This window comes from Mytilus galloprovincialis, chromosome 4, assembly GCF_965363235.1.
Source record: "Mytilus galloprovincialis chromosome 4, xbMytGall1.hap1.1, whole genome shotgun sequence".
Lineage (NCBI taxonomy): Eukaryota > Metazoa > Mollusca > Bivalvia > Mytilida > Mytilidae > Mytilus > Mytilus galloprovincialis.
In genome coordinates this window covers 51,526,239-51,538,848 of record NC_134841.1, presented here as the reverse complement: position 1 = coordinate 51,538,848, position 12,610 = coordinate 51,526,239, and the positions used below count along the sequence as shown (strand labels likewise).

General features: G+C 33.8%; 1 protein-coding gene across 1 annotated transcript; it reads right to left on the bottom strand.

The window, feature by feature from the left end:
• Nucleotides 1-670: 670 nt before the first annotated feature.
• LOC143072396 (uncharacterized) lies at nucleotides 671-12,369 on the bottom strand. Its single transcript, XM_076247303.1, has 2 exons — nucleotides 12,276-12,369; nucleotides 671-4,263 (listed from the first exon to the last, which is right to left on the bottom strand). Exon 2 carries the CDS (start codon nucleotides 4,239-4,241, stop codon nucleotides 1,965-1,967), a length of 2,277 nt encoding a protein of 758 aa, XP_076103418.1. The 5' UTR covers nucleotides 4,242-4,263; nucleotides 12,276-12,369; the 3' UTR covers nucleotides 671-1,964.
• Nucleotides 12,370-12,610: the final 241 nt, after the last annotated feature.

Below are 12,610 nucleotides of genomic sequence, written 5' to 3'. Positions count from 1 at the left end.
ATCTTAAATTATATTAAAAAAAAGAAGTCTTCTGTGAAAGGCCCCGATATAACAAATGAAAAACAATTCAAACGAAAAAACTAACGACTTAATCAATGTACACAAAATGGACAAAAAACAAATATGTAACACAGAAACAAACGACCACCACTGAATTACAGGCTTCTGACTTGAGACAGACACACATACATACAGAATGTTATGTATACTATGGAGTGCATTTAATGTCAATTTTTATGCCACCTCATAGACAAGTTAATATTTGCTCAAAATGATCTAAAGTCTCATATCTGCAAATTCATGGTTAGTTTTTAAAAGTCAACACTGACATCTCAATTAAGCACTATTTTCTCGTCCAAATAGGGCTATTTTACGTTCTAACTTGGAGGGAGTGATTTGATGATCTGGAGTCTGTTTCACAAAAATCTTACAACTAAGATTGATCGGAAGTATACTGAATTATTCATGACTTACAACTTAGTCGTAAGTTTTTTTGTAAAACAGACTCCTGACATCAAAACTCTCTTTTTCATTTTTGTCTTGAGAAAAATAATGCATTGTAAATTAAGGCAATATCTAACATTCCAAAATTTAAAAATTTCACTTCTCGAAAGTGTACATTGGAAAGGGACACAAGGCATACTGGTAAATAGAAATTGGTATACACACATAAACAAAAACAACTTTAATCATTAAATTATCAACATATGAAAAACATTGAACATCAAAACAACTCCTGTTGTTCTCAAATTTATAAATAAAAAACAACAAACAATCTAAACAACTCCTGTTGTTCTCAAATGTATAAAAAAAAATGAACAAAAAAGCTTTCTACATTATTACAAAAAGTTAGAAAAAGTTAATTAAAAGCTCTTGCTTCTACATATACATATCTACTAGCTTCTTGTTATGAGACACCATTATATCTTTGGTATATGAATGAATTTCGGACTAGTTTGCGGAATACTTTTTTCAGCAAGATTCCAGTCTCAACAAAAGTTAGTGAAACTCTAGAGCGAAAAACATGCGAAATCTAGTGTTTCCAGTACCACTTCATCGTCTATGTGTGAATCAAATTTGTTGGTTAAATGACAGTGTTCCAACATAATAACAAAATTACATCGCTGAAATGTGTTGCCTATTTTACTGGTTTTAATATAGTTTTGTGTGGCAAGTATTTAAAATAAGGTTTAACTTTATGTATGATTTTAAAACTTATCAATGATTCATAAATATGAGGACAAGGTTAGATGAATCCTGCCAAACGGTCATGTTCACCCTGTCATTCAATAAATCAAATATAGTTGTTCACTGGTCTATGGATTCATGGATTCAGAATCATGTCAAAGTCACGTGACTTCTGTCTAACAGACTTGTTCATCTTTCAATGATGCCAAAGACCAAATATAGTTGTACTATTATCACTCATAATTTATTTTTCACCACAAACATTACAATTATTGACAAGAAAGAAGTGTCTATTTTTGTTGCATGGGTCTTAAATGTTACTTTCATAAACTATGCGAGCTAACTCTTACGTGTTCTAAATTCTATAGTTACCAATTTATTGTTTTTAACTTTTACGGTTCGTGTGAAAGACGATTTTTCTATCTAATGCAAGTAAAAATTAAAGGTTTACAGCTAAATAGTACAAGGGAAATAGCTATGTACTTCTCAAATGAATAAGTAATTAAATACCAATAAGTGATGAAAACACAAGCTTTTATATGGTTTTTCAGTCCAAGAATCATTAAGGGGTTAATTTACCTTCAGAAAATACATGACTCGCCCACACTCGCCCATATATAGTTAAAGCTTGGAAACAAATAGTGCATTGTTTGAATTAAAGCAAGAAAAATGACAAAAACCAAACAGCAAGCAAATTTTTAAGCTATCTAAGATCACTGACAGATCTGAAATGTTAAGCCCTATCGCAGCAACAAACATAAATATATCTTCGTAATTTAACTATACACAAAGAATTCGAATTCCCATGTGTCTGGAGAATAAGAGTCTTTGAAGCAATCGTCTAGTCCATTCTCACGTATTCTATCTTGCATGAAGTTCAGCTTCTTGTCAACTGTTTCCAATCTGATGTCTGATAGAAGATTATTCTGTTTGCCTCTCAACAAAAAGTGAAAAGAACGCAAAAATGGCATTTGTTTTAACAAGTGAGGGTTATTAATGAAAAAATTCGGAAGCCTACCCGATTCAAGCGCACTCTTTAAATATAAATACGCGTCTGAGATTCTGTCAGATATTAAAGAGAAAGCCCATTGGTCCGGTGTTGACTCCAGCAATAAGTAATACACAACAGTCTCAATCATATTAGTGTTCAACTCGCCACGATCCAATAGAGACTTTCTAGATAATGCTGTAAAAAGTACTTTGAGGACTTTAATGCAGGTTTTGTGACAACTGTGTATTCCTGCAGCTTCCATTTTCCTATTTACTTCTTTCAAATACAACTGTTCGAAAGAACTGAGATCTAAACTCCAGATGACATCAGATCTGCCTAATGGTACCGGAACTGGATCCTGTCCTCTAGCACTTTTACTTTTGTATTCTTGTTGCGTAGATGAATATGCAGTTGCGAACAGGGGAACTGATTGAAACCATCCATGTATTGGTAAAAAGATGGCGGGAATTAATTGTACTCGTATTTCTGAAAGACCTAAGCCAATGACGCTTCGAGTGTCTATTGAAAGAACTATGTTAGTTAAGGGAGACCGCTGTATGCGGAACGGCAGGCGGTCGATAAGTGACCTTGTTCCTGTATAGAGATTTTGCAATGCCCTATCAATCATCTCCTCAGCTATAAATGATACCGATTTTGCACAAAGGCACACATGACTTTTTTGCTTGATTTGTACTGTTTTTAAACATTTCGGTTCTGTGCAAACATTGTTTGGTTTTGCTCGAAGAATTATCTTTCCAGGAGGAATTTCGTCAGAATTCATTTGATCCAAAATTTCATAAACAAAAAAGTCTTTCCCATGAAAGTTCATATGAAAGTCAAATTGACTTGCATGTGCAACTTTTAGTCCTTTGCGCATACTTCCTGTTAACTTGAAATTCTCAAATTTGAGTCCGCCTACAGACGAGTTTGCTTCTATTTCCTTAGATACAAGATACAGGCTATAATTTACAATAAGATTTGCAACCTGAAGCTGTTCCATTTTTATAGAACCTTGATTCAAAAAGAACTGAAGAAGTTTTCTGGTTGAAGGTTCTCCAGAAATCGACATATTCAGATCAACATCAAAATCAACAGCCACATGATTATTCATTGCAATATTTTGAATCAGTTCCTCCCACGCTCTCTTCTCTAAAGGATCTGTCGATTGGTCGTCTTGCTCTGGAAGATGAGGTGAGCTGCCGCGAGATCTATTCATTGACCTACGCAGTGGTCTTCTTGGTGTAGAATTCAAAGTATTGTATGTAGGACCAAATCCAAGATCAGAAACAGAACGAGTAGGTGAACTCCTACTTGGGCTTTGTCTATTATCCAATAAGAGCTTATCCATCATAGAAAACAGGTAATCAGTAGTATGTTTCAGGAATGTTAGAACAGGTACTTGTCTAGGTTTAGGATTAACGTGGTTTGGGACTTTTGTAAAGACTTGATACTGCAATAATATTCGATCGTTTGTCACAGATATTTGAGATTTTACCCGTTCCAATTCTTCAATATGAGACTTTGAGTCCTCTGTGATATTGCTGTGGTCTAACGTGTGTGTTGGCTTAAATGCTGCAAGTTCATCGTCAGTATGTTCCTCATCATCTATTAACTCATTATTTTTGTCTAGTGCACTTGTGTTCGCATTTCTTTCAAGCTTTTCTCCATGTTTAAGGCATCGTTTGACAATTCTATAAACCACTAAACAAATGAAAATCGAAAAAAATAGTAGTAAAATATAAACTGAAAGGACGAGTGGTCGAATCTTCCATTCATATTCCCATTCTACGGGTTCTCCACACGGATCAATAATCTCTGGTTTAAGTTTGCTAATTGATGGTGTCGGAGGCGGCGGAAAAAGCGAAAATCGTTTTGCAGATTCTTTGATAGTTGAAATTAGCCAAAATCCGGTGTCCCTCCAAGTTGTCGTATTATAATTGATTGTTTCATTACTGATATTTGAGATGTTACAATGTGGTATTTCATCTGTACACTTCCAATAGTGCACTTTGAAAAGAAATTTGTAGTACTCTGTTAAATTGAATGCGGGAGTTAAAGTCATCACCAAGTACTTTATTCCAAGTCTGAAAATATAAGATAACGACGTAATTATTATTTAGTAAATATTACGGTATTATTACGATATACGCGGCTTTGCATGACCCTCATTAAAATCGAACATGGTGCACTGAAAGGTCTGATCTGACATTCCAATTTAAAATATGTATAGTTTAGGGTTGGGATATGAACAAAGTTCTAGCTATTTAACTATTAATAATACAAGTACACACCCGTGATATCGCGGGTCCGTGACTGACTTAAAGTATATAACTATGCCTAATCCTTATTTTAGTAATTGGTATTGTCATCTGATAAAGTCATGTCGATTATTAGATACACAGTTTTTTTTGCTTTCAAGTCTTTCTGTTTGAACCCGTCGACCTGGAACTTATCAATTATTGGTAATATTAATTATTTGGAAAACAAAAGGTCCTGGCTATCCAGGAATGGAGTATTTTCAGCCCTTTGATTATGACCCGTGTATATAGCAAAATCCTAAATACACCGTTTGGTGGTGCGCCTGTCAAATGCGGAACGTACAGATAAGGTAATAGCTAACAGGTGAATATACTATTGGTATCGGTATCGGATTCGACCCGGAACTTGTTAATTATTGGCAATATTAATTATGTGGAAAACAAAAGGGTCTGGAGTGGTGTAATTTTTAATCTACACCATTGTCCTATATTAGTTCTATATAGAGTTGAATTCTTTGATTTGTCGTTTTTACCCGATGACGGCTGACAAATTGGACCTCGTAATTTTAGTATTATATATACAGGGCGCGACAAGTCTCCTAGGAACAAACCTTTATGTTTTATTATGACAATTAAGAGTGTTTGTTACTTAGGGTAGATATCTGAACCATTTTTGAAAAAGGTCTGGCTAGGAAGTAATAAAAATATGATAGGTATTGATATTGAGGTGGACATAAAAATATATGATATTGAAGGTCAAAGGTCAAAATTAGAAGTTTAGAGATGTGGCACTCATGGCATATGATAAACTACTATAAAAAGTCTCCGTCAAAGGATAAAATAGTAATAATTAGGATACTAGCATGTATAGAAAAATCCATTATTTTGATGTCAAGATCACATAACTGAAGGTCGTTATGACACACCATATTATGGTCATACCCCTATAATTATGTCACATAGCATATAAAGCCAGCACAAGTATTCAAAGATAAAACAGCTGTGACCCAGAAAAGGTTGCAAAAAAGAAACAGACACACTTCCATTTTGACTTCTAAAACCTAATATTTCGGTCGAGACACTATTAAAACATACACCCACACACACATACGGCGGAGAGTGTGATAAAGAAGATTGTCACCCCGAGAAAACACCGAAAAATTTTGTTTTCGGATGAATATGTGATTTATATCATGTGTATTGAATAACTGAGCGATGTACTATTAGTTACATAGTGTGCTAGTGACCTAATACGGTATATATGGGGTCAGTAAATTCCATATGGGGTGAGAGCGAATATCAAATATACACGGTTTGCACGCGGACGCTTTTAACCAATCATATTCCTGGAAATGTATAGGAGGTAAGATAAATATCTGTCTGGCAGATATCACATTACTGCCTGTCATTTATGCATCTTCTAACATAACTTGCGGTCATCCGATGTTCAGAACTTCGATACTTTGATTATATTAAGCAATCATGACCGGGAAATTAGATTCACCAGATACACTCTGCACGTCTAACGAACAAAACACACTCACAATCATTGTGAGATAAACCAAAGTGAAGCAAAATGTGTTAATATGAAATGTTAAATCTATGCAAAATAGTCCCTGAGAACTTTAGCATTGTCTTTAGAAATATTACAAGAGTGCACATGCTGAAAGGTCTCGCCTTCTTTACTAACAATTAATATTATGTTGATAGTCCTAAATTTAAAGCTTTACTACAACTATCACATAAACTTAACATGATCCAAGAAAATGAGGCCAACGTCAAATAAAAAGAAGGAGAAATACATGTACTCCTAACAATCATCCAATACACTAAATATAGTTGACCTATTGCTTATAGTTTCTAAGACAGACTCAACTAAGAAAAACTAGACATTGACCAATGAACCATGAAAATTGGGTCAAGGTCAGATGTACAATACCAGGCAGACATATACAGCTTACAATCCTTCCATACAACAAATATAAAATTGAGAATAGAAATGGTGAATGTGCCAAAGAGACAACAACCCGACCATACAGCAGACAACAGCCGAAGGCCAACAATGGGTCTTTAATGCAGCGAGAAACTGACACAACCGGATGCGTCCTTCAGATGGCCCCTAACAAATATGTATACTAGCTCAGTGATAATGGACGTCCTAATTATACACAAGAAACTTAGTTGACCTTTTGCTTATAGTTGAAGAAAAACAGACAAAAACACAAAAAAAAAACCACTTAGTAATGATCCCTGAAAATGAGATCAAGGTCAAATAAAACCTCAAAGACTGACATGTACATCATAAAATATTTCCATACACCAAATATAGAAAACCTATTGCACATAGTATTAAAAAAAGATCAAAAAATAAAACTTAACTTTGACCACTGAACCATGAAAATGAAATGGGTCAAATATATCCCCTAGACTGTATTGGGAATCCTTTTCTTCTCAAAGTGAAAAAGGTCCGTAAAAAAACAAAAGTATCTATAACCTGTCAACAAAACAGATGTCAGGTTGAAACAAGGGTTTTTTCATTCCATTTTATATAGTGTTCTTTATTAAAATAAAATGTGTTATTTATGTCGTTATTATAAGAGGTGTAGCAATTACTTAAATGTTACATAATAGTAGAATAGTGAGGTAATGTAAGTAGTCCTATATTAGAAGACTTCTCAGGTTCATATCGTTTGCATTCAACTTTTTTATCGGCTATTTTTTTTTAAATATCAATGTTGAACCACATGGTTTTGTATCTATCTGTAACCTCCCACTTGTATGACAATTGTTGATATTTCCGATATAATGACAAAATTGAGAAACCTAAACAAACATACTTGGTTTAAAAATGTGCCAATTATTAGGACCCAAGCTGAGAAAACTGAGTTTACATACATCACAGACATGTATACAATACAACTGTTGCCTAGTTTAAATTGCTTTTAATTAGATCTATAATATCTGGTGTAAAAAAAAAACAGAAAATTGATCTTTTGATATAAAAAAAAATGTTTGGACTTTAACGGTGCTTTTTTGTGGACTTTAGCGGAACTTGTTATTGTGGACTTTAACGGTGTTTTCTTGGGGACTTTAGGCTAAAGTTTAGGAGAGGTCATTTTGTGGACTTTAACGTTGTTGCGGACTTTAGCGGAAAACTGTTGTGGACTTTGAGGTGTTGTGGACTGTAGAGGAATTGTGGACTTTAACGGTGTCACAAGGCGCTTTGAAATTATTTGTTTTCCCAAGATAGCCATGACTTGATGTTTCCCCTGTCAGCTGGCAACTACAAATCGGTTTAAGATTAATCTCTTAAAAGAAAGAAGCTTTTTAACATTATTTTGGGAACATTTTTCCACAAGTTACATGTATACGCCCATTTCATACCAGTCTTTGTAACTTTGCTATTTTAAGACTTTCAAAATGAAATTGGTATTATTTCAGCAACTATATAGTAACACGAATTCATGATTTTATCCACACAAGATCTACTAGTGATGCCCAGATACAAAAGTTTGAAAGCCGAAACAAGCACAAAGTCGAACAGCATCGAGGACCAAAAGTTCAAAAAAGGTCTGAAACTAAAGCAAAAGTATAACAGTTGCATTATTTCATGTATCAATTGTAAATAGAATATCAAGTGAGCGACACAGGTTCCTTGGAGCCTCTAGATGAAGTCTGCAACATTTTGTCATGGAAGCAGTCATAGCCATCCGCTATATTTTGTTGTCTGTGTCTTCTTCTTTTTACGATATTCCATCAACATCCGATGATTACATACTGTCATTACCGGAGTCAACATGTTAAATAAGGGTACATTGTCTGAGGTTAAAGGTTCGTTAGACATCAATTATAACTCTGTCAAACTTAAAGAAACTTGAACAGCAGGTAAGCAAATCGGCAACAATCGGGTATGTCACAGTGACCATAAGTATATTTGAACATATTGAGCTCTTAATGAATAAGAACAAGAACCCAATAATGACTGGAAAGCCTTAAGGTATAAAATGTAAATAAATTTGTAAGTGAGTGAAGCCTGCTCACACTGTTATGTTATATCCTTATTATTTGATTTGAGATAGTTCGAGTTAAAGTATAAATATTTTTTTTTGGCAGGCAGGGTAATCGAACAGATCTTTAAACTATGACCTATCAATGATTGTGACCAAGTTTGGTTAAATTTGTCTGGGTAGTTTCAGAGAAGATTTTTGTAAGATTACAAAAATTTTGTAAGATTCCAAAAATTTACTATAAAGGACAATAACTTCTTAAGGGGTCAATTGAACATTTTGGTCATATATGACTTTTTGTAGATCATAATTTGCTAAACATTTTTGTTGTTTACAGTTTATCTCTGTTCATAACAATATTCGAGATAGTAACCAAAAACTGCAAAATTTTCTTAAAATAACTAATTAAGAGAGGGGGGTCAGCAACCCAACAACAGTTTAAAAGATATGTCTGAAAATTTCAGGGCAGATAGATCTTGACCTGATAAACAATTTTAACCCATGTCAGATTTGCTCTAAATGCTTTGGTTTAAGAGACAAGCCAAAATCTGCATTTTACCCCTATGTTCTATTTTTAACCATGGCCGCCATCTTGGATGTTTGGCAGGGTCATCGGACTCATTTATTTAAATGGACATGGTTATTTGACCGGCACCAGCAAAATAGCAAATATGCTATTTGACTGGCACTGACGAAATAGCAAATTTGCTATTTAGCCGGCTCTGATTAAATTACATCTCACTGGAATTTAAATGGAAGAATAAAAAATAATTAAGTATCAAAATTTTATATTTAAAAACTTTTGTTACTGTTACTCATATAAACTCTAAAACTTTTAACTATCAAATTAAATATCTTCTAAAAAATCAAAATGCAACTCTCATTTAGAAAAAAACAAGAGTGCACACGCTGAAATGTCTTGCCTTCTATACTAATCATTGATATTATGTTGATAGTCCTAAGTATAAAGCTAAGCTTTAATACAACTGTCACATAAACTTAACATTAACCAAGATAACTAAACAAAGACCAATGAACCTTGAAAATGAGGTCAAGGTCAGATGAACCATGCCAGGCAGACATGTACAGCTAACAATGCTTCTATACAACATATATAGTTGACCTATTACTTATAGTTTAAGAAAAATAGACCAAAACAAAAAAACTTAACACTGTGCAATGAACCGTGAAAATGAGGTCACGGTCAAATAAAACCTGCGCGACTAACATAAAGATCATAAAATATTTCCATACACCAAATATAGATGACCTATGGCATATAGTATTAGATAAAAAGACCAAAACTCAAAAACTTAACTTTGACCACTGAACCATGAAAATGAGGTCAAGGTCACATGACATCTGCCCACTAGATAGGTACACCTTACAATCATTCCATACAACAAATATAGTAGACCTATTGCATATACTATGAGAAAAACAGACCAAAACACAAAAATTTAACTATAACCACTGAACCATGAAAATGAGATCAAGGTCAGATGACACCTGCCAGTTGGACATGTACACCTTACAGTCCTTCCATACAACGAATATACTAGCCCTATTGCTTGTAGTATCTGAGATATGGACTTGACCACCAAAACTTAACCTTGTTCACTGATCCATGAAATGAGGTCGAGGTCAAGTGAAAACTGTCTGACAGACATGAGGACCTTTCAAGGTACGCACATATTAAATATAGTTATCCTATTACTTATAATAAGAGAGAATTCAACATTACAAAAAATCTTAACTTTTTTTTTCAAGTGGTCACTGAACCATGAAAATGAGGTCAAGGACATTGGACATGTGAGTGACGGAAACTTCGTAACATGAGGCATCTATATACAAAGTATGAAGCATCCAGGTCTTCCACCTTCTAAAATATAAAGCTTTTAAGAAGTTAGCTAACACCGCCGCCGCCGCCGTAGCCGCCGCTGGATCACTATCCCTATGTCGAGCTTTCTGCAACAAAAGTTGCAGGCTCGACAAAAAACTATCATGTACCTGTATATGACTTCACTGTGTCTAAACCACACTGGCAACAAATGTTTAGACTTGATGGTATCTAATATCCGGCACAGTGACCAACATGAATAGAGAGAGAAAAGAACCCTATCTACATATGCAACATATGCACACATGATGCAGATCAAAGGAAGCCAGTGTAATGTGTAGTTCCTGTTTGGAGTGGCAACATTTATCTTGTGCTAGATTAAAACAACTTCCAAAGGCAAAGATTTGGTTTTGTAACAATTGCAAATGTTAAATCATGCATCCATTTTGAAATTTGTAGCAAACAACTTTTAATCGTGTTAATATTGTCATTTTTATTATGTACGTAGTTTTACATAACACTATTTTTATTGCATGGCAGGATATTCAAACCATAGATTTTACACAGATTTGGACATCAACTTTTCTACAAATATTTTAGAAAAAAATATATTTAGTAATGTATATACATGTACAAATGTGTTTTCATGCTTTTAATTAATATTATTATACACCTATTGACTGGGTGTGAGGGTAATAGCAAACCCGAGAGCAATAGTTGGTATGCGAAGGGACAACAAACTTGCTATTACCCGCACAACCAGTCAGTAGGTGTTTTATTATACTGAACAACACAATCATCTGAAAGAAAAGAAAAAATGTCACATAACTTGAAATGCACAAAATGAACTAAACGTTTTTTTTTATAGTTCTTCTTGTATTTGTAAATATTTCATTAATTGCAATAAAGGCTAGAAATACTTGAGTGAAATTTTCCGTGCATATGATAAATTTAAGCTTAAGTACACCAAAGGCATATTCACTTTTAGAATATGACGACCGAACCCATATTATGCATAAGGTACTATATTTTAAATCTTTAAAAAATGCGCGCGAAGATTTTCTCTCTTTTATAATTGCTTCTTGTAAGCATGGTAAGTGAAATTACAATTGATACAAACAGATTCTATACTGTTTACAATATTAGAGTTTGACGTTGCCAAGCAAAATAGTCAATGAAACCATTATTGTCCAATGAAAAATAAGCATGAAAAAGTACGGGAAAGTTTATTATGAAACTATTAACTGGGGTAATAGTCTTTGAAACTATTGACTGGCAAATAGTCTGTGGAATGAAATAGCACAACTGTTTCATTATTTTTTATATAGAAAAAACATACTGAGGTATAATAAAAAGTTTTAATTATTTATTTATGAACATCCTCAAATTTGTTTTTTGATTGTACTGTATTTTAAATGCTTGATATTGTGATAAAATGATTTTAAAAATTATTATTAAGCTTTTTAATTCTCTACTAATCACATCAATAAACAGTTTAATTCAGTGCCGGCTAAATATCAAATTTGCTATTTTGCCTGTGCCGTTCAAATAGCAAATTTGCTATTTTGCTGGTCAAATAGCCACTGCCTTTTTAAATTAGATAGTGGCCAAGTTTGGTTAAATTTTGCCCAGTAGTTTCAGAGGACCTAAGATTTTTGTAAAAGTAAACGGACGACAGACGCCAAGTGATGATAAAAGCTCACTTGGCCCAATGGGCCAGGTGAGCTTAAAATGACAAAATCAAGCAACCTTGAGTTGAGGCTCTCTACAGACTATTCTTATTCTTATTCTTATTATGTGTGTTTATTGTGTACAATTGTAATAAATCAAGTGTAAAAGTATGAATGTAATCTACTGTAACAACACACGATGAGCATTGAATAAATACTTATTCTGACTTCCTCGTGAATATTATGAATATATATGGAAGAGGCGGCTTTGTTTTTTGTAGGAAAACGCCGTTTAACACAAGACCGAATGACAAAACTCACCACACACGTTGTAAATTATCTTTCTATGTACAGGAAATGAGTTTTTGTATTGAATTGCCTCCCCTAGTCAAGTATTTTAATTTGTCGTAGGAGGATCTCTGTGGGAAACAATAGTTGTAGAAGTCAAGTGTTGAATTTTCAATTTTGAATTGTTTAATGGACATGAGCAGTGGCGTAGCTTGCATGTATGCTCAGATGCCAAGCATCCACATCATTTTGACAAAAAAAATAAAAAATAAAAAAAAATATATATATATATATGTTGTGTCTGAATGTAAGGGTGAGGATATGTGAACATCGTGCAATCATTTCCAAAGCAGTATACGTGGCCTTTC

Bases quoted from the DNA above. Each gene is read 5' to 3' on its own strand.
- LOC143072396 (XM_076247303.1), bottom strand. From the start codon at position 4,241: ATGACTTTAACTCCCGCATTCAATTTAACAGAGTACTACAAATTTCTT.